This window comes from Ischnura elegans (genome assembly GCF_921293095.1).
Source record: "Ischnura elegans chromosome 13 unlocalized genomic scaffold, ioIscEleg1.1 SUPER_13_unloc_4, whole genome shotgun sequence".
In the NCBI taxonomy this organism is placed as follows: Eukaryota; Metazoa; Arthropoda; class Insecta; order Odonata; family Coenagrionidae; genus Ischnura; species Ischnura elegans.
The window spans coordinates 959,517-982,963 of record NW_025791660.1 but is presented as its reverse complement, the minus strand read 5'-3'; the positions used below and the strand labels follow the sequence as shown (position 1 = coordinate 982,963).

General features: G+C 38.3%; 1 protein-coding gene and 1 long non-coding RNA gene across 2 annotated transcripts; one reads left to right on the top strand and one right to left on the bottom strand.

Annotated features, from left to right (window-relative positions):
* The first annotated feature begins 128 nt into the window (after window positions 1-128).
* LOC124173245 lies at window positions 129-16,344 on the top strand. The gene is made up of 4 exons (XR_006868474.1): window positions 129-168; window positions 281-417; window positions 5,038-5,241; window positions 15,910-16,344. It is a non-coding gene; the product is annotated as an uncharacterized LOC124173245 (long non-coding RNA).
* A 4,931-nt stretch (window positions 16,345-21,275) lies between these two features.
* On the bottom strand, window positions 21,276-23,044 carry LOC124173261. The gene is made up of 2 exons (XM_046552780.1): window positions 22,108-23,044; window positions 21,276-21,683 (listed from the first exon to the last, which is right to left on the bottom strand). The coding sequence occupies exons 1-2, from the start codon at window positions 22,171-22,173 to the stop codon at window positions 21,276-21,278; spliced, it is 474 nt and encodes a 157-aa protein (XP_046408736.1). The 5' UTR covers window positions 22,174-23,044.
* Between the last annotated feature and the right edge of the window lie 403 nt (window positions 23,045-23,447).

Sequence of the window (23,447 nt, the reverse complement as noted above, 5' to 3'; positions counted from 1 at the left end):
GTGTGTATTACCACTGGGAATTTATCTGAGTCTTCAGAAAGGAATTCTGAGGGTACTCCGTGCAGACGTTGCATGAAGAAAAATGATTATTGTTACAACATATTCTTTTCAATTGATGGAAGCCATTTAACTGGAAAGGACGCCTTAGGCGATTTTGTTGACTTACAAGTAAGGGGGGGTTTTATTGATGTCCTTAGTTATTGTTTTATTCCGTGGTATGGGCATGTTTTCCATAGCAAGTCTGAAATCTCTTGCGCACATGTTTTCATTCCTTTCGTAGGTTGCTGTTGGAGATGGCCTGCCTGCCACTATATGCCCACTGTGCTTAAAAAGCTCATCGAAGTCAATGATTTCTGAAATATTTGTCATGAATCGGACGCAGAACTGACCTAATTTTCGTGTAGAAATAACCTAAGGGTGAGTGCATCTTATTTAATTTCATTGGAAGCCTCGTGTAACTTTCAAATAATGTGAAATCATTTACATAACCAGATATTAACTTGTTCGTGTTAACTTACCGTGTAGCCCGGACTTTATCGTTTTAAGTTCATATAGACTGGAATGAAATTTCTGATAAATGTTTGTACTTGTGGTTTCAACAGATTATAGTAATAACTTGAAAATGTAATTAATTGTGTAAACGATTACGAAGTATACGACGGGCAATGTATTTTTTTGCACGGTACATCAACACGTACGCGTTAATGTCTAAAAGTATGAACGCGAGAATGAACGCCAAAATACACCGTGTAACCACACAACTTGTGCGAATGCATGCACAGAAAATAGAACTTGTTCTTATTTGGTTTATCCATTCGTGCATGTACCATTCTGGTTCACAAAAATTATTCACGAAAACGTACATTATCTCATACCTGTTAATGCATCGTGTAAACAGGCCTTAATGCTTAGTGTCTGCATCAATGTATTACATGAAAAATTAACTGAAAGCACTTCTTATTAGAGACCAAAACTTAATGTAGCACTAAATTTGTTAGTTAACAATATTGAATGTTATGAAAGGACCTCGCCAATGATCGACGGAGCAGTGAAAAAAGTCCAATTTCCCGCATAGTGTTTCCGAATCCTGACGAAGCATCAATTAACTCGCAGTTGGTGCCTCAATGGCGACGACCGAAGTCGCTATTTTGGTAGAACCAAGTGTTTACAATTCAATCAGTCATGAAAGTGAATAATTTGAATTTACCAATGACCAACACATATCAATGAACGTGAAGAATTTTGATGAACATGTTCTTAAATGTATTTCCTTTGCTTCTTACCTCCTCCTTGCTTTTACAACAGAATAATTCAGCTGCAAAAAATATCACATTAGGCATTTCAACATATCGATTTAAATATTTAAAACAAGTTGAGAAAAGTAATTTGACACACATGGCTATTTACTGCACCTGTTTGTTCCTATGTTACAATATTATATACGAATGCATTTTTTATATTTGCTTTGTAACCTTTTTCGTTTGATTTGATAAATCTTTTATTTTCTAACATTATATATGTCAGATGGTTACCAAAAAAATTATGTGCTCGCGTATAAAAATGTTTATTCAAATAATTTTTTGTTTAATAACGTTTTATGTACATAATATTGGTGCTGTCAAATATGAAAGTGTGGTTTGAATTTATTGCTGGGAAAAAATGGGCTCATTCCTATAGGTATGTTATTTCTAAGAGATATTTTTGCTGTGAAATACTATTTTTTATGTATTTAGATGTTTTTCCTATGCAAGAGTCCTCATAATTCTCGCAGGGCATATTAAATTCTGTAGTGCTATTAAAATCAGTATATGTCGTTGCTTTACCGTTCTTGCTTAAAGGTCTGTTTACTCCATGCATTTACCTGTACTAGTTATTATCTAAATATATATACCCATGACTGTAAAAAAAATGCGCTGTGTAACGACACAACTTGTGTGGATGCATGAATAGAAAATAGATCCTGTTCTGATATGGTCAACGCATATGTACACATTCCATTCTGGTCTGGTAAAGTCGTTCATACATTCACTCAATAACTTGTATATGTTTATGTGTGGGTATATATTTATAAACTTGTATATGTATATATATACTTGTATATGTTTATAAACATATAAACATATACATATACTTGTATATGTATATGTTTATATGTTTAAACAGGTGTTAAAAATATGAGGTGATGAATTTGATTCTCGTGATATATTCTCGTCTTCTTTTATGGAAACGCTTAGTATTTGTACATATAAGTTTTTTTTTAGAATTGGACTCATGGATTAGAGAATGGGATGTCTTTTATTTTATTGATCCATTTTGTTTAATTAATTTTGAGTACATGGAAAATTTTTTGTTTTTAAATGTGTTACACTCAAAGCGTAGGTTATTTCCAGAATCATATTTGCGCCCATTTTTTGAGGTTAATTTACTGATGAAATGTTGTTTTTTTATAGATCAGTTTTGTTTATTTAATTTGGAGTACATGAAAAAATAATTGTCGTACAGATGGCAATGAACTACTTGAACGGGAAAGTCTTTTTTCTAGGATATTTTGCGATATTTAGCAATTTTATTTTAATGACCATGTTCGTGGGCTGTTCTAAGTATTAGTGGAGAATGACTTCGTTGAAGGAACAATTAGTGATAGTTCATGTAGCAATCAGTGAGTCCAAGAGATACTTCATGGCTTCCACTTGGTCACATTTCATCTATGGTCTTTAAATATGAAAAAGAGTAAAAAATTTCATTAATGTGGAATGACTTAAGTTCATGTTAAATATCCTTGTTTAACATAATGCAATGCACCTCCATAGTATATCACTCATCGTTGGAAATACCTCATTTTTCGATGATAACCCTGTTGTGTACGTAAACTTCTAGTGGTGCAATATGCCAATGAAGTCTGGTATCTAAACTAAACTTTGCTAGCCTGGTGAGTTATGAGCTAGGGCGTCAATAAGCACGGAGTTCGTGTAAATAATTTTCTGTCTTTTCTGTTGAAATTAGTTTTATTTTTGAGGTCATATGTTAATGTGAACTTTATATGTAGGTTTCCTTAATTATTCTCAAGTTTTTGCATTGGAATACGTCATAGAAATGAACATAATGTATTAGAAATTTGTTAATCACTGAGTGCTTTGAAATTTGTTACTTGAGTGAACTGGCTTATAGGTTGAATGAGTTATTGCAGTGAAAAACACAAGTATTACCATTGGGAATTTCTCCTGGTCTTTACAAAGGAATCACTTGCTCTCCTAAAATTAAAAAGCTAATTTTTTTTCAAGTTTAGATAATGAAGTTTAAGATATTAGCGTATGCAAAATAATTTTTTGCATATAAAACGTATATGCGATATAAATAATTCATGATTCTCAATATTTCTGTTGCCAGAGAGCTTCTAAGTTCCCAACAATTACCAAATTCTTTCATGCTACAAAAATGCCCTGTGACATCAGCGAGTGAGCAGACTCACTCCATTACAATAACAAAACAGTAACGACGGTAACGAACATCTACAATGATACTGATTCACAACTTAAAGGGTGTGTCAAAAACAGTTGTTAGTTTCAAAGTTTTTATGGTGCTTGTATTGCGCAATCGTTGACTCTGTCTTTGTGAAGACCCATCCTGGGAACATTCTGATGGTAGATTAATTCATGGCCACTTATTTCTTCTCCAGTAATGAAGATTTCTTGGTGCGGAGAAGCCACGAGATTGAAATGTAACGTATATTAAATCAATAATCTCATTTGCTAGTAATCTAAAGCTTTTTTTGTGTCTCATTTAACTACTGTCATTTACTCATTGCTTTTAATGTGTACTTTATTGGTGATAGTACTAGTTCATGATGTTTGATGGTACATTACTTTTAATGGTGTAATATTGGAATAGGTGATGTTAACGTTTATGAGAAATCAATACAACGGATCATATTTTACGCGGATTTACTTAGCAATCCTAAGGTCTGAAAGAGAGACATACCATGTTTCAACCGTTTGTTAGGTTCAAGTGTTATTAAATTTGAACGTTTGCACTTTTGAGGCTAAGGTCACCAGAAAATTAAGTGAGGACAATAAGCTTATACTGTGGAAATCGCCATGGATGAGGAGGATGAGAAAGTAATAAGTGCTATTTGTCAAGATCATGCTGCATATTCCAGTTTGCATACATTCTTTAAATCTGTCAATTATTCAGGATAAATATTTCACATTACTGATGTTGGAATTAAGAGAGTAAAAAATAAATTGTATTAGGAGATGCATATGTTTTAATAAAACTGAGACAAATAGTCTACTGGCACCACATAAACCTATTGTTTACTGGCCTCTGATGTCATGCTCAGCCAACCCGGCGTTACTCGCGCAAGATTCTGAATCAAGGTGACCAATGGAGGTGGTGAGACATGCAGCTGAAGAGTTTCCCAAATGGGTTACATTGTTGCTGAGGTAAGGGTGCCTTTATGAAAATACTTGAAAAATACATCAAACAGCTTTTGAGACACCTAATAAGGTCAATGTGTAACTTTGTTAGTTTATGTAGGGTAATGATATGTGGACAGCGCTATACCTTAGAACAACTTTTAAACCGTTTTGTCTATCATTGTAATTGTCCTGATATTCCCGTGAAAGATTCTGTGGCATTGGACCCCTACGTATTCATTGGAGGAGAGAAACTAACAAGAGGGATATGTTTATTGCTCTGCTGTCTCGGCCATCCTTGAAAAACTTCTTTAGTGATGTGTGACTTACTTCAAATTGAAGTAAGTAGTTTTCTTGTTAATTCCTTTAATGCAATTAGAATTATGGTAGTATTAGAGGTGTAATTGTTAGACAGAACTAGAGATATTGTCAGTGTGGGGCCCTAAACTTAAAGGAATTTTTTCTCGTACTTCAGCCCTAATCAAGCCATACTTTGACTATCGATTGACTTTCATGACTCGGCATCGTTGTTCAATGATTGAAATTTTGACTGAGGGAAATTTGAAGAAATGATTTCTTTGGACATCTTATTATTATGGAAAAATTCCCTCTTGATTTGTAGGTTGCGCAGTCGGATGGCTTCCCGAGATGCATCTGTTTTGTCTGTCTGGACAAGCTGAGGTAAAACAGTATCTATGAGGACTACTGTGTTTTCAGAATCCCCAGTGTCTTGAGTAACGCTCCACCGTCCAGCTTTAGTTATGATTGGAGGGAAAAGGCCACGGAAAAACAGCTGCTCGATGCTGGAGTTGAGCAAGATCCTCTGGTCAGTGAGTTATTGATTAAGGCAAACTCCATGTTGAAGATGGCATACTTAACTCTTTCTGCCAAAGAATAATGTTTTCCATTCTACACATAGCATTAGAATATTTTTAATCTCTCTCTATTGAGGTGTAATTTTGAGAGGAGTACACTTCTCTTGTGTTTGCTTCCCTCTGAATTGTGTGCCGGGCTATTACCCCAGGCACTGTACTAGACCCTCTAGCCCATGAGTCTACCATTAAATTATTGCATTACTAGGTACTGTTTTTAATAGAAATATTATTTACGACTCACAATAATTTATACTTATGTTAAAATATCTTACATGTTCTATTCCCTGTAGAATTTTAAAGATTGGGTAAGGGAAATTTGGTTACTGTGTGGTAATAACAACGTGTGCAAAAAACAATCTCTTGGCCAGGAATTATAAAAGGACTTCCAGAGTCCAGACGGAAGAAGGTCCTTAAGGCAGAAGCATATTAAAAGAGGCTATGGTATTCATTGTCCGGGCAAGAGTGCAGAGGGGTTGGGCCTTCCTGAATTTTGCAAACCATAGGTGATGTCATAACAGACATCACTTTTCATAGCTGCGTTTACATTCACGGCATCTGTCGCATATGTTAATTTTTAGTTGATATACGGCCGGTGATTGTTTTATTGTTGGCTTATTAACAGACTGTGACTTTGACTACATTGAGACCGCGAAAACCTGAAAAAAACATGAAAATGTGGAAAAACTGTGAATTTCATTATGTAGCCAGAGTGGCAACCCTATAATCTCCTTTAAATCACAGGTCGAAAGTCATAGTTTTTGCATTTAATTTGTCTAAAGAATGCATTCATTGATGCGAATCAATCCAGGAAATAAAATTACATTTAAGAAAGAAAAAAAAACAGTATTCAAAATGAAATAAAGGATAGGGATTGTTGAATTAACAAAAGAAAGATAATTACTGTATATTTTTGCAACATATGATTCTCCATTTTGACAAAAGTTGTTATGTATTCAATTAATTTTATAAGTTTCATTCCCACACAAACTATACTACAGACATCAACGGCATATATGCGCAAAGTCACTTTTATGTTAACTTTTAGTCTGACTGGTTTAGTTGAGAATGGACTCGCCACTACAGTTTTTATGTCCTGCCTGCCTGCAGCGTGATCATTCAATGAGATGGGAGACTTGTTACCTTTGACCTGAAGACAAATGCAGGATGGGCGTTGAAATCTTGGTCAATGAAAAACAAGAAACATGCTGGTGAACCCAGAATTAGGCAGTCATCACAAAAATTATTTTCACCACTTTGGGCAAAATATAACGTGTTAGCACATGTAAGAGGCACAACTTTTTACCCAGAAATTTCATCCAAAAATGGGGGTGCGTCTCTTGCACAAACTTCTTATCTCCCCCCTCCCCTTCACCGGTCGCAAGCCCAAAGGGAACTGAGTGGCCTTGGTTTTCAACGTGTATCGGTCACCTGAAACCCTAGTTCAAAAACAAGCGGCAGGCAGGGGAGTTTCTACCGTAGTGACATATAAACTTGATTGTTTCTGGCTTTACTTTGTGAAAATCCATTCTTAATAATAAAACGTTATTGTACTTTTCCACACGATTTAATTAATACGACCGGTTTCGTCGCAGAGGCGACATCATCAGGTACAGAATCCGTTATAATAACAGTTATTTTGTTCTTGTTTATCTGGTTGCTATTACGTTGGTAGGGAAGGGTTACGTTGGGGTTGGAGCGTCACTCAGCTTCAGGGGAATCTCCAAGAGCGGGGAATAGTTTACAAAAATATTTTCATTTGCTAAAATTCCATTTTTTAAATGCTTCCTTATCTCCAACTCCTCCAAGCAGTCCATCCTTCTTCCATTTCCCTCAAGGTGGAGAATTTCCGGAACAAAATTGCTCCTGTGGTCACTCTCCCATAGATGTTTCGCAAAATGCGATTTTCCTAACTCCCCGTTTCTCAAATGCCTTCCGTGTTCCTCTGCTCTTACTCGGAACGAACGTCCAGTCTGGCCTATGTAATAGGTCTCACAGTCACTGCACTTGAGTCTGTAGATGCCACTTCTATCATTTAAGTCAATTTTATCTTTTGTATTGCATAATAACGCCCTTAAATTAGATGTGTTATAATATGCTATTTTAAAGTCTTCTCTGGGAAAAAGGTTTGCGGTTGCCTGTGAAATATTTCCATAATAACTCAGTTTGCACCAGCGTTTCTTATGCTCATTATGAATGGATGAATGGTATATCATTTTCTGTGCCCGGAGGGAGTATTTCTTCCTTAACAATTTATCTATGACACTTTCTTCGTACCTGTTTTTAACTGCAATGTTTTTGAAAGTTTTGATTTCCATGGCGAGGTTCTCGGCAGAGAGGGGGATGTTGAGTGCTCTGTTTAACATGGCATGAAAGGCGGCTAGCTTATGAGAGGGGTGGTGGCGGGAGTCGGAGGGGATGACATGGTCGGTGGTAGTCTCTTTCCTGTAGATTTTGAAGTCGTAGCCTTTTTCCGAGGTTGAAATAGTGATGTCGAGAAAGTTGATTCTATGGTTGGATCCTTTTTCACATGAGAACTTTATGTTTTTGGCTTGTGTATTCAGTTTATTCAAAAATATGTCCAGTTGCCTCATAGTACCAGTCCATATGGCAAACACATCGTCAACGTACCTGTACCAGCAATGGATAAAATTGGTGTTCACTGAATCTTCACTGAAAATTTTTTCTTCAAACTTGTCCATATACAGTTCCGCTAAAAGCAGCGATAGCGGAGACCCCATTGCCAAACCTTCTTTCTGTCTGTAGAATTTGTTATTAAATTTAAAATAATTCTCTTCCACACACACTGTCAGCAATTTCACAAAATCGTCGAGGAAGGGTGGATCGGCTCCGGCTTTCCTCAGTGTTTCTTCTGCTATTTTAACAGCCTCGGAAATTGGAATGTTAGTGAATAAATCTTTCACGTCGAAGGATACTAACGTATGTTTGGATGGCGGGGGCTCTCTTTGGGTGAGAAGACGGCACAGTGCAGTTGAGTTCTTCACCCCGTATCTTGGCTTGAATCCGGTGAATTCTCTGAAGATTGAATTGAGGTGGGAGGCTAGTTTTCTTGATGGTGCAGCAACACTTGAGACTACGGGTCTGATTGGAATGTTTGTTTTGTGTAACTTTGGAAGACCAAAAAATCTTGGTGCCTGCGGGTTCATCACTGTTACTTTGTACATCTCATTTGTTTTAATGATACTTGGGGCAGAATTTAGGGCTTTTTTCAGCAACTTCTGAAATTTGTATGTTGGGTCATTAGGCAATTCCACTACAGGGTTGTTCTCAATGAAATCGTTGCACTTTTTCGCGTACTCAACTTTGCCCATCACAACAACTGCGTTGCCTTTGTCCGCTTTCTCAATAATTAAATTTTCTTCCCTTAACAGTTTTTGGACGGATTTCAAGGGTTTCAAGTCACTGGAAAATTGTTTTGCTGTGGGGTTAATTCTCTTAATTGCGTTGGAAATTTTATGAGAAAACACTGATTTATGTCCCCTGTTGCTATTAAATAGGGCTGCGTCGCAGTCTATGATTAAGCTTTCAAGCTCTCTTTTGCCTATGGGAAGGTCGGGAACGTATTTAAATCCTTTTTCCAGGAGTTGGATCTCTTGTTCATTAAGTTCAACGTTAGATAAATTAACTACTCTTTTATAAAAACAGTTGGCTGGTACATCTATACGGGGCTTTTGTGGTGGAACATGGTTGTCTTCTGTGAGATTCTTCAATTTATTCATTAACACCAACCTTTTCTTGTGCGCAATTTCGCTGCTTCGTTGGCGAACGTAGTCGTCAAAAATGGTCCATTCCGTCCAACTTAGTTCCCTGCAGAGATCCAGGTGTAGACGGAATCTATACTGGGCGATGCTGTCCCTCTTCATGTACCAGCTCTGGAGTTCCTTCCTTATCCATGTCCTGCGTGCCGTCTCTAGAGCTATCTTGGCTGCTGGAGACTTGGAGGCGGTGGTTAATGTCACATACTTCGGTGTCAAACCCATAGCAAGGCATCTACTATTAAAGTAAATGTTTAAAGATGCCACTCTGTATATTATAGTCAAGGTCCGGTAGAGTTTAGCCTTCTTTGCTGTACTGGCGTTTTCAATAAACTTGATTGTTTCTGGCTTTACTTTGTGAAAATCCATTCTTAATAATAAAACGTTATTGTACTTTTCCACACGATTTAATTAATACGACCGGTTTCGTCGCAGAGGCGACATCATCAGGTACAGAATCCGTTATAATAACAGTTATTTTGTTCTTGTTTATCTGGTTGCTATTACGTAGGTAGGGGAGGGTTGCGTTGGGGTTGGAGCGTCACTCAGCTTCAGGGGAATCTCCAAGAGCGGGGAATAGTTTCCAAAATTTTTTCATTTGCTAAAATTCCATTTTTTAAATGCTTCCTTATCTCCAACTCCTCCAAGCAGTCCATCCTTCTTCCCTTTCCCTCAAGGTGGCTTCGAACTGCGTCGCGACGGCGTTCAGAAGATCGTCCGGAAGTCGCGACGCAGTTTCTCTCGCGTCTGGGCGGACGCGGAACGCACCCGTGCGTCGAGGTGGCGCGGCCGGGTTTAACGACCGCACCACGCGGGGAAGGGGGGGGGGACACGGGTGCATCCAGGGCGCGGCACTGTTGGGCGGGGGATGCGGGATCACCCATGGCGCGGCACTGTTGGGCGGGGGTGCGGGATTATCCATGGCGCGGCACTGTGGAGTGGGAGTAAGAGCAGAGGAACACGGAAGGCATTTGAGAAACGGGGAGTTAGGAAAATCGCATTTTGCGAAACATCTACAGTCCGGCCGTCGAGAGTTGTCCGATGACAGTTCAAAAGGAGGGGCGGAGAACCCTGCGCCTGCACGGTTTGCAGCCAATTGCTGTTCCCCAAACGCACCTCATACCCTCGCCCAGTCATACAACGTTGTCTCATGGATATGAAGCACTGAAACAAGCCTGAGCCACCCAAAACAAGCCCTTTCTGCGAATCGCCAAAACAAAGGAATCTTCCTTTGGGTCCTTCACGCTCGTCGTCCCTTCTGGTTCCTTTCTTAAGGGAACCCTTTTGTTTACGTGTGGTGTGGGCGTTTCCATTTCTTACCTGGCAACCTTGCCCCCTACTCCTTCTAGCTGTCATCGGACAACTCTCGGCGGCCGGACTGTATGGGAGAGTGACCACAGGAGCAATTTTGTTCCGGAAATTCTCCACCTTGAGGGAAAGGGAAGAAGGATGGACTGCTTGGAGGAGTTGGAGATAAGGAAGCATTTAAAAAATGGAATTTTAGCAAATGAAAATATTTTTGTAAACTATTCCCCGCTCTTGCAGATTCCCCTGAAGCTGAGTGACGCTCCAACCCCAACGCAACCCTCCCCTACCAACGTAATAGCAACCAGATAAACAAGAACAAAATAACTGTTATTATAACGGATTCTGTACCTGATGATGTCGCCTCTGCGACGAAACCGGTCGTATTAATTAAATCGTGTGGAAAAGTACAATAACGTTTTATTATTAAGTAGTGACATATTTTTAAAATGCTCCTGTTTGCTTTTCTTACTCCTTGGCATAGCGCCATCATGTCCGTACCTCAGAGGTATGCATGTAGAAGATTGCCCTGGTTTTTTTTTCTCTGGAGGGCACACTTAATTTACTGCCACCAGTGGGCATCCTGTGGCATTTTTACTGCAACTGCTAATCACATATCAAACGTAAAGAGAAACATGAGGAAACTCATAGTTTTGAGGGACAATACCTGGTTAATAGTCCACATCTGCCTTGCCAAGTAATGTCCATTACGCTAAGGCCCTGATTTTTCAAAAATAATTTTCAGGTGCTATTATGAGGATAAATACAACTGAAATGTATATTGGTGTAAACAGCTGCAGTTTAAAAAACTCGAGCGAGTGTGTACATTGTTGGACTAAATGGTGGATGGAAGAAATCGGAAATGCTTTTAAGTGAAGAGCACTGAAGGAGGGGTTGAAGGGAAGGAGCACGCTCTGTCTTTCAAGCAATGAGGCTATGAGCAAAGGAGCAACACGTCCGATCTTGCATGTTACGTGGTTGCCTTCAAAGTGAAGGGGCGAAAGATGTGATATATGCAGTTTGAGTTACCTGAAGTTTCCAGTCTGTATTGTCTTGTTTGAATGCACTCATGCTATGCTTGTTTCTTCTGAAATGGTCCTGTTTCGACTGAGTTGAGTATTAGTAGCCTTGTTGTAACTATAAATCTTTGGGTCAATAGATTAGAGAAAACTTAAATGATGTCAAATATGTGTCACGTTAGGTCTCATTCTTTTTTGAACCACATGCATGTCATGCAATCACAAAATTGCTGAAAGCTAAGGAGATATCTTTGAGCTTAGTAAGTGACTCACATAGCATTTGGCCTCCAGAAACTGGGAGAATGATGGAACCTGGTAGACCAAAAAAGGTCAGTTGGTGAGTTAGGGTAGGGATGAAACACGTTTCCATTGTTCCCGTGTAACTTGATCTTTTCCTTTGAGGCAAGTGATTTATGGTCTGTGGGGTCTCGGAAAGGAAAAAAACTACAGAGGCATTGGCTGATGGAGGGGTGAGAGTGGATTTGTGAAATCTACGATGTGGTTATTATGCTATGGTGCTTAGATTCCCCTGATTGTTGTTCAATCTCTTGGAAAGGTTCATGCTATGTGCCTGTCGTGTTTTGCCTTAAAATTTTCCGTGGCTGCAATTCTATTGCAATACTCCTACGAGAGCTTTTAATCAGTATTGTTCATGAGTAGGACAAACATCGTAGTTCGACAGCATATGTGAATAGGGGATTGAAATTCATTCCAACACACTATTGGAACGTTGTATTAACAAAAGCGTTGATTTAACATTTCAGAATCCATTTTTACGATGAATTTGGATCAGAGGTATCAGATCTGACCATCCTTAGTAAGCATCATAAGGTTACGACTACAAATGAATACCTACTTATCTCTGAGCGTCATACATGTTATGTAAATTTAGCTTTAAAATTCCACATAAACTGTTAGTTTTGAAAGAGGAAATTTTGAAAGCTGTCGAAAGTCCAGGCATAGGTCTGGTATCTTGCACGTGTGTGGCTATGAGATGTACTTCTATGGTAACATGGAAGTGTTTAGGGACTAAAACTTTTTCCCTTGTATTTGGTAGTTCTGATTGTCTTAGGAGCATGAATTTCCCTTGATTGAAACTAGATTATTTGTCTGATTATTGGTGTGGTATTGGAATTTAGAATATTTTTTTTAATTATTGAAAATTTGCAATGCTATTCTTATTAGCCTAACTGTGGAATTTTTTTTGGCCTACTTGCAATAATGTTGGTACAAATTCCCTGAAAGAAAATATACTAGATGTTTTGCTTGATTTAATGGCTATCTTGGCATTTTTGTGCCTTGAAAAATTTCCAAGCAACAAATAATTTTCGATTTTCCATTGTCGAGATAGGCAAATTTTCAATCAATCTTGGATTTTGGCCTTGAGACTTTGGAATGTGAAAATTTGGAATCTTCATGAAAAATCGTGGAGGCTACTTTGTTCCCTCGTGTTTTACTCTGATTTTCCCGTGACTCTCTTGGTTACTTCATAATAAAATTCCAAAAAATTGTGCTGCAGGTGAAAAATCGTTGTTGCTATTTTCATGTAGAGAATACAAATTGGATTATCTCAGTAACTGTTTGCGCTAGATGCATAAAATTTTCAGTGTATTTCTATCACCAAATATATCAAATTTTGCAATGATGGTCATTCAGCTTTATGGAATCGTGTGAGTTATGTAGATACCTATATTTTCGTATATGCTTTATTTGCTAATTACTTTTTTGGTAAGCAAGGTTTGAATATGAAAGTTATATATAGTACTACTGCTAATGTGTTTAATTAGAAAAAAGTTAAATCAAGTGGATTTATGTACAGTGGAAGCCCGGTTTTCCAAATAGGGCATTTTACGAGAATTCGGTTTTTGCGAGTGACAGTCTTTGTACCACCAAATGGTGTATGTTTTACATACAAAATAAATCTGATTTAGCGAGGTCAAGAAATTTCTTTCGCTGTGTGCGCCCGGTTTTACGACTGATATTTCTCGAATGCAATGCACTGCTGAGCAAGTATTAGCTATTATGCTTTGTTGTTATCTGTTTATTAAACTAAAAATAGCAGATGTTTGTCAGTTCTAACACGCCTAAAGCCAGGTACGTCCAAGCATTTATGTGATTTATGGCCTTAAGTATGCTCCTTGTGCTCCTATTTCACGTTCTTCTTTTGTTTGGCTTAGATACCAGTGGGAGGGGAATGGGAGGAAGATGACCGTGGGAGAGGGAGTTAGGTCCCCCCTTTCTTCCTTTTGGCTGGCTTCCTCGCTGTAGGCTACCTCTTGAGAGCTGCAACTTGCATTGCAGTGAAACCCACTCCATATTTTCCTGTGGTACGTTAGTGGAAAGTGCAACATTGTCATAGTTACATCGGCACCCTTACTTTGACTTTTGACTAATGGAAACATAGGGCAACATGGCCTGTCGCTGCATGGTATTAGGTGTTGTACATTTCGATATTAAATTAATGCATTGAAATGTAGTTCGATAAAGGCATTGTCTGCAATTGCCATGTTGAAAAATCACAGTAATTACCAAGATGCTAAAATAAAAATCAACCTTAGGTTAGCGAGCGTGGACTCAGCACTGCCGAGTAAACAACTATAAAAAACTTGCAAAAGCTGAATTACTATGATGATAGCAGATATCCCATACATAAATATTTGGGATTTCTGCTATCAGATGTAAGAGTTAATTCTTCTGCTTACTGAAATGCTTGGTAGTTTTTGTGTTTTAAAACTACCATGTGTGTGTACGAAATACGAGTGTTACGTGATCGTGTGTTTATTTGTATAGTTGCTATAGTGGGTACAGGTATTAAAAAAATTGATCGTCGTTACAAAATAGATTTATTTTTAGTTAAAGTGGCAATTCATATGCCTTTATGAGAGGCACCATGCATGGTATATTAATGCATGAGCTCCAAAAAGGAGCTTCTTTGGGGTATGCTATTGTACAATTTATTCACATCATATCAACTTACCTTGATCCCCTGTATGAGTTATTTGATATGATTTTGGCATTAATTGAAATGCGTGGCAGTTCTGCATGGCTGGTTGGGAATGTATTGTTCAGAACTATGCATGTAATGTATGCATGCTAAGTATGTATGCATGTAATAAAAAATTAAAAATTGTGAAAGTGAGAAATAATTTTTTTTTTATTTTAGCATAGCAAATATATCATTGCATGATATGGTGATAGTGAGTGCTATAATAAGAAGCATGTTGCATCATATATCAATGCATGGGCTCTCGAAGTTAGAGAACACTAGTATAGCCTGCCTACCCATTTTAGCAATTTTTTACACAGGAATGTGGAGTTCTGTTGTCACGTGGAGGGGTGGAGGATTTTCCTTCAATCTTTGATTTCAGGTTTCTATGTTATCATGAATGTTAATGGGAAAAGTATTTTTTAGGGGAATGGGGCCTTTTTAGAAAGGGTCTTGAGTTATGGTGACATTGGAGTATCCATGCTTGGGGATCCTGCCAGTTGGTGAAACTGAAGGGATCGGCAGGCATGGCTTCATTTAAATTGGATTTTTAAATATAATGCACTCGTGTTCAAAAGCCTCAAGTGGTAAATCCACCTCCTTATTTTCAACGTTAATATGTGTACGTGTTGTGTGTGTAAGCTACTTAAAATTTTTATCAAATGTATTCAATTTTTGTTGAATTTTATGCATTTGTTTGTTCATGACTGGTTGATAACTCATAGTATTGTTTCTCACTTAAGTGGGGATAGTCTCTTTTTATATTTCTGTTTTAACTCATCAATAATGTATGCATGGTAGTACCGTACTACATAAAAATTGAATTTCTGTGAATGTCGGCACTTTTCATTCTCCATCCTGCAGCTACCGTAATTCCACCAACCATCTTGTAGATGCAATGATTCTCTCAGCAATGGTTTCTTATTCTAAGAGGGTCTGTTTTTGCAAGTCAGCGTTTTTATCTGTTAATTTGATGCATATCCTTCAGCACTACATGGTGCTTTAGAGATTTACTTTGGTTTATAGCTTTGTGGCAGCTGCATTGGTGTACCAGGGCTTTGGTCATGTGTAGTTAGTTCTCGTTTGCTGAAATGCTTCGCAGATGTACTCGTGTTAGTACATATATGGTATACACTGAAGTGGTGTTGTTGCATTGGAATTTGACCTATGTAACCTCTGGTATAATCTCTACCCTCAGTAGGCCTGAACAGTCTCATGTTCATCCTCTTCCCTTCCTACTGCTCCCATTGATAAGAGGCTGCAAAATGCTGTAACATCTCTAGGCAATGGCTGGAAGTGGTTAGTGGTGATGTAGTCTCATCAGCGCCAACTGTGGAATTACCTCTAGGGTCTTAACTTCTTAGAACTGTGGTATACCCACATTATAAGAATATTAAATTTCCTAAAATGCTAAATAGGTATTATTATCTTAATCAATATTTCCAATACATATAATTTTATGAGGCAGTTTTTAAGTTTATCCAGATCGTTTGTCCAATTATTGTCATTTAGGTATTCTTTACTTGACTGTTCCAGATGGGTTTCTTAAGATATGTAAAGGGCAGAGCAGAGGCGAACTTGGACAACAGGAAATCTCTTCCCTCTGTCTATCCGAACAACATATGGATACTCTGAAGAGAGCCATGCCTTCCAGAGGTTCAACTCAAGGCTTTGAAGTGATCTATGGATGTTAACCCAGAAGTACTAAAGCATGAGGCATTCATCTTAATCCAGGCACAGCAGAGGCTGGATTTATTGGCAAGAATGCATACCTGATCTGCCTGCATACAACTAAGCATCAAGAGGTGTGAAACCCATGGTGTCCACCTATGTATTTCACTGTTAAAGTATCTAACTTCGCAAATCTCACCTCAGGAATAGAAAAGCAACGAATGAAATAGCTGTTGAAGGAAATAAAGTGGCCTGAATTTGAACTTTTTTACCCAAATCACTAAAAAAATGTAAAATAACCATTGGTAAATGTTTCTGACAAAATTTCGATTGATTGTGACAAATAAATATAAATCTCTCCTTTGTTTCTGCTCATGCAAAAGAATCTTAATTACCTTAAATTGCTTGTACCTGTGTTGCAATACTTATATGTATGTCAACTACTTAATATTACTGGATAACTTCTACCCAAGTAACTGTCAGTAAGTATTACCACAGACATTTCAAGGTATACAGTTAGGAATTTTATTAATTTGTAAAATCACATTAAAATTAGGTTGTTGATGTCATCATTTCATGGTCTTCGATTGTGAAAGTGTATATTCTCTTTACTGGCACCACAGTGGGCCATCAAATCAGTTTCCTTAAAACGTTAATTTTTGTACAATCTGCATATACTGGAATACCTTTACTTCTACATTTCAGTCACACTTCTCCTAACTTTGGAAGAGAATATACGCATTTCATATGCAAAATTACTTTCAGTTGTTATATAAATTTTGATTGTGAATTGAAAACTTCATTTTATTCTTTTTTTTCGGAGTTTCACAATCAGACGTAGGCTGCTTGTACATTGTTCTTAAAAAAAAACATCAGAATTACTCTTTGGTGTAACAAGCATTTTATAGTAGCTGTTTAGGAAAGCATTCCCTGCGGAGAGGGGATTCGAGAATACCTCCGCAGTATCCCTGCTTGTCGTAAGAGGCGACTAAAAGGGTCGGAATCACAATAACTGTAAAAGTTTTGGTTCCTTAGTAATAAAAATTGGAAATAATTATTTATTATATCCTGGAGGCATTAAAAGAATGTCATTTGAAGGTCAGATTAAAACTAAAAGAAGTTATCCTGCACACTGTAAAAAAACTTTGACAATAGGAATGACCTTAGCTGGCATTTAAATTCAGACATTGTTGGAGTGGTTTTAGATGCACTGGAAGGGCATTGCACAAATTAATACACAACTCTGGGACCCTCCTAGAAGAGACTTCACTATTTTGTTGAAGATATAGATCAGTTACCTGTCTAGTTCTTGGTAGCACATGTTTTTCACAAACAAAGATTAGTTTTCCCTTGTAAATACCCATTTGCATAAAAGGTAAATACATAGTACAGTAAGCAATTCTAACTTTTTAAAAAGAGGTCGGCTATGGCTCCTGAACTTATCATTATGCATAGATCTTAATGTCAGCTTTTGAATTTTAAAAGTAAAAAAAATTTGAAACGGATCATAGACAAGAAAACAGGAAATACAAAAAAAAAAAGTCAACTATTCAACTCACTGCTAACACATGCAGCGTAGAACTGAATTACAATATGAAGAGATAGATAGTATATACTTGAGTAAGCCAGGCCCTCGCATGTCCTAAGCACCCCACATTTTTTGTGCTGGCTCATGAGGAAGGAATTAAAACAAAAATTCAATTTTTAGCCCTAAGTGTTGCATTTAGTCATGGCATGAATGTACAATCTATTAGTCAAAATTATTTGCTAAAGTTATGTGTTCCTGTACGTCTTTCGCATGAATTTATTGCGTTACGCATCAACATCGCCATCCTGATATCCAACCACAAAAGTTAAGAAATGTCTGCAATTTCAATCCATTACTATTCAATTACAGAAGTCTTTCGGCAAGTTAAATAAAAACAGATTGCTCTTAGTACCTTCTAGGTGCCTGGTAGCAGTAGTTTGGTCTGATTTATGAGCTGAAGGTGTGGGCAATTGCAAAACCTGAACATCTAGGTATCACATGGGAAAGCTCAAGGTGATAGCATTTTTTACATTATGAAATTAAATGTCATCATTCTCGATGAAATAAAACCAAGAATCACTGATGAATACCTACCTATATCGTGACAGTTATTTTAAATTTTTGTTGCTATCGCCTATATCTGAGAAAAATCACTTTCTGTCCCACACCTCACTGTCTTTGCTGCAGTGCAGTTCGTTCGCAATGCAACATTTTTCAAGCCTTGTCAATGCCATCACCGATTCAGCATTCATTGCTGGCAGTAGTAAGATATTATAGTGATTAAGGTGAATATTCTTGGTTCAAGTGGAGTGCTGATGGTGGTTGAACTTTGCGGAGGAAATATGCATTACTAAGGCGTAGCATTGCGTGGCACAAATGAGTTAAGTGATTGGATCCAGTGCTTTGAAGATGGGTATTCTAGGCTGTGTGGTGGATGCTGTAGCAATGGTTGAACTACTACTACAACATAGTGGCTCAGCAACAGAGTATACCATGTAATGGTTGAATGGATAATTAACTAGCTATTGGGTTTGCACTGCTTCGCCTACCCTCCTATAGGAACATCAGGTTTTTACACTGCTCTAACCTGAGGCAAAACATTTTGGTATTAAGTATGCGGCTTTGTGAAAACATTTTGAGATTGGATTGCGAATAAGCAAACATGGTGAAAGCACAATAGTCTTAGTTCTGATTGTTGCAAGTTCTTTGCCATTCTCATTAGGAAAGCATTCCCTGGGAATGGGTGACTAGAAAGTCCAACAGTATCCCTGCGTGTCGCAGAAGGCGACTAAAAGGGTGACGGTGCAACAAAGGGATGGCCAGCTCGATGTCTTTCTCTGAGGCATCCTTTTACAGCTGGTTCCTATGTGCAGCATCCGAAATGAATGTACTGTAATGTTAGCAATCACCCTTATTTTTTGTGTGTATCTTACACTTCGCACTGGTGGTTATGCTAAATATACTTTAAAAATTTAAATTAAGACAGGCAAGAGGCTGTTTAAAATTATATAAATTTATGAAAACAAGAATATTGATACATAGACTTACTCAGCAACAAAATAAAAAATGCAGGGAAGTAGGCAGTATTACTGACAGATTGCATGGAATGTATTGTTTTTCATGTAGCGCATTGGTGCCTCCATGGTTACAATATTGAGATTTGGAACACGGTTTACAGGCAAAATTCTTGACTGAGGCCTTAAGATAGGAATGCCTAATAATTCATAAATACCAAATGTGGAAAAATAAGTCCCGAAAATGAAAAATAGCATTTAAGATGCTTTTTGGCCTTCTCAGGGGTGAAAAATACGCTCATTACGTACCAACACGAGGGTTCTATAAAAATAGTAAAAAATGTTACCTAACCACCACTAAAGGCCTGTTTACACGGTACATTAACTCCTACGGGTTAATGTACGAACGCATGTCCCGTTTCATGTACGAAAACATGTACATTTGCGTGAACGGAATTCATGAATGGGCGGTTACACGGTGATTGCTTACGCACAAGTTTTCACACAATTTTGGTGACGCAATGTGCGATAGCTTTTGTTTACAATCAAAAACGCGCTTATTTCAAAAGGTCAAACCACAAGCAGACAATGAAAGAGCAATTATTTATGTCATATTCAATTTCATTTTTCTCCTTTATAAGTGTACGGTAGTTCCATCTGGCGATAACCGGTGAAATCATCACTGCAACTGTCGTATTCGGCTTGTTCAGTTGTTGACGAGTTTACAAAAGTGCCTATAATTTTTATTACGGATTTTGACGACGAGAGGACTGCGGCCGCAGCCGCAATAATATTGATATCAATGATGATAGTAGTAGGAACAATGAAGAATGTGCGGAGGAGGAGGAGATCAGTTTGGACTCGGCCGTGGATCCAAAGAAGAGAAGGTGGCCGCGGTTTATTGCATATGGTCCATCGGGAATTAGCAGTCGAGGATGCGAACGCCTTCCGCAATTTAATGCGAATGTCTGAAGAGCAATTTCACGAAATCTTACGCCTCATCAGAAATGACATAGAAAAGCAGGACACGACAATGCGGGAGTCTATATCTGCAGAAAAAAGGTATCAATCGGACATGGAGGTCATTATTTGTTTATGAAAGTGTTATCCCGTTGTATTTTATTTTAAGGTAGACTTTATTTAATAGAATATACTCCTTGCTTATACGTTATCGTTAACGTTACGGTTTTTAGCCACGGGAGAAACCTACCGCTCGTTGATGTATGCAACCAGAATTCATCATTTCACCATTAGCAAAATCATTCCTGAGGTTTGCATGAGTATCTATCGCAACTTGAAAGGAAAATATCTCCAGGAATTTAATAAGGAAGACGAATAATGAAGAACGTTTGATGATTAAAATTGAAGGCGAAGGTTGGTTTCATTGGTTCATTCCTGTTTTAGGTTCCTCGGAAATGTCAGGAGTGGGAAAGTATTGCTGAGAAGTTCAGTAGCCCGTGGAACTTCCCCATGTGTCTGGGTGCCATGGATGGGAAGCATATAGCTTTTAGCCCACCGGCCAGTGCTGGCTCCCACTTTTTTAATTATAAGGGTAGCCACTCGATTGTACTATTGGCAGTCGCTGATGCTCAATGCAAATTTATTTATGTTGACGTCGGAGTCAATGGAAGGGTGAGCGATGGCGGAGTATTCCGCGAGAGTACTTTGTGCAAAGCTATACCCTGCAACACCCTGAACTTTCCACCAAATAGAAGGCTACCCCATGGGCAAGCAGAGGTGCCGTACGTTTTTGTTGCCGATGAGGCCTTCTCACTAACTCCTCGCATTTTGAAGCCGTATCCGAGCAGGGACTTGAATGAGGAGAAGAGAACTTTCAATTACAGGCTTTCAAGGGCTAGGAGAGTCGTAGAAAATTTGTTTGGGATATTGAGCAACCGCTTCAGAGTTTTCCTGACTACTATCAACCTGAGCCCGGAGAAGGTGGAAAGTGTAGTTTTGGCAGCAGTAGGGCTGCGCAATTTTCTTTGTGAAAAGAATGGTGCTGCATACACCGGGGAAGCTGAAGGTGACTGCCCTTTACTAGTGCTACCACAACAAACTGGGAACAGACCTACCCAATCTGCTTTGGACATTAGAAATAAATATAAAAGTTATTTTAGCTCAAATACAATTTAACTATAAGGTGAAACTGAGAAAATAAATTAAACAAATTATCTCATTTAACACCTTCACTTTTTATTATCTTTGAATACTTGCAAAATTTCTATCATGATTTTGTTCTTCTTGCCTTTATCGGAGACCCCCCTCAGCTTACAGGCAACAAGTTCCCCAAAACTAGTGTCGCCATCCCTTGACTGGAACTTTGTAGAGAGGAAACCTATTGCCTCTGCAGCCGACTTGAGGAACACATTAGTGTCATCAGGTGTGGATGCCTTCCTCTTCCTACCCTCGCCTGATGACACTGGCGTGGAATGGCTCACACTCCCCCGTGCCTCTGCCATTGCCATTGGTGGAGCACTTGCCGGACGGGCATCATCATCCACAAAGACAATGTCCATCACGGCAGATGGATCCCCCAATTCCCCAATTTCCCCTTCTTCCACCACCGGAATCTCCTCTTCAACAGCAGCATATTCCTATGGAATGCAAGTGAATTTATTACTGTCTCTCGGTGTAAAATAACAAAAGAGAAATCGAAATGCCATTTTCCCCTATGATGGACAGGAAAATGATAAATTGACTTCCTTCATAGCTGACCTCAGTTTAAATACAGCTTCTGAGTCAAAAACCTATAGCTATTATGATTTTGGTGAACAAAATACATTCAATAATACCAGCTATTTCAGCCAAAATCAAGACTATTCACTTTCGTTGCATATGTAAAGTAAAATTGTATTTATTTATAAATATATCACTTAATCTCTCCACCTACTAAAATTTAAATATTCATTTTTTGCACTAATTGATCTGCAAATGAACTCATCGAATGCTTAGGTAATGGGTCAGTGATGAGGTTGCATGCAGGGTAAAGGGAAACGTAAATAGTTGGCATCAACCTACCTCAACATCTTCATCCAAGGTTGATGTGCTCCCCCTTGGTGATGTGTACTCATCTAGGAACCCCATCTCTCCGTAATAGTACAGAGATGGTACATAAACCTGAAATTATCAAATAATTTTCAACTTAACTACCAATTCACTAGCTACAGAATAACGATGGGCAGTAGTTTTAATTTTTATGAACTTACGGAATCCGTCCCGGCGCCGCTCCTTTTGGACGTCGTCACCTTCCTTCTCTCTTCCATGTAATTGGTCCAAATACAGTACCATTTTCTCTTAATGTCCATGGCAGTCGTCCCCGGTCTACCCAAAAACGAAAAAGAAATCCGCACAAGGCTGGTATGATTATTTATGGTTTTAGCAGTCAAAACTTAGCACAATTGACAGGAATTACACAATCTAACGTAGTAGGTATCACGTGAACCAACTAGCAAGAATATGTAAGGAAAGTATATTTAATGACATTAACATGAAATTACTACCTTTCAAATCTCATCTGCTGCGCTATCTCCGTCAAGCCAGACATCCTCTTCCCCTTGTTCTTGTAGAGAGAGTTCCTCGGATCGAACAAATAAGGCCTCTCGCTCACCAAATAAATTAATGATTGCACTTGTCCTATGGTCCAAGCCATTACTGACCGTAAAGTAAAATCCGTGAAGAGTAATCCAAATCGCGCAAAAGTCGTAAACGGGAGGGTGAGAGAGCCAAAAACAATGCAAGGGTCAAACTGGAGAGAGAGAAGCCCGTATAGAGCAGAGGTCAGGATAAATTAGCTGTCAAAAGATCACCGTAAACACCACTTCACAAGCCAAAACACATCAAACAACGCAAGCTGAAAGTGACGTTCCCACTGTCTACCACCAGGGGTCTCTGAAACGAGCGCAACTTGTGCGAATACATGAACCAAATTAGAACAGGTTCTATTTTCTGTTCACGCATTCATACATTTGTTCATTTTGGAGTGGTTACACGGTGCATTTTGGCGTTCACTCTCGCGTTCATACATTTAGACATTAACCCGTACGAGTTAATGTACCGTGTAAACAGGCGTTAAGGAAGAGTTTCACTGATACACGCAAACTCCACACATCAGGCGATATAATAAACCGTGTTAACATTCTTTTGTTACATCTGCAAGATGATTTCCCCCAACATGACTCAAATAAGTTACCTGTAAAATAAATAAACTACATGGTAAAGAGTAATTTGTTATATCTTAATGTTTACAGCCACATTTATTACAAACACGATACAATTCACATGCTAGATTTCCATCACTCCACCTCCGAGAGGCTCAGGTAAAAATTTCTCCCTTGCAACTTGACTGAAACTGGGCTGAA

Bases quoted from the DNA above. Each gene is read 5' to 3' on its own strand.
- LOC124173261 (XM_046552780.1), bottom strand. From the start codon at position 22,173: ATGGGGTTCCTAGATGAGTACACATCACCAAGGGGGAGCACATCAACC. The intron at 21,684-22,107 runs GTAGGTTGATGC...TGCATTCCATAG, and splicing joins CCTTGGATGAAGATGTTGAG to GAATATGCTGCTGTTGAAGA.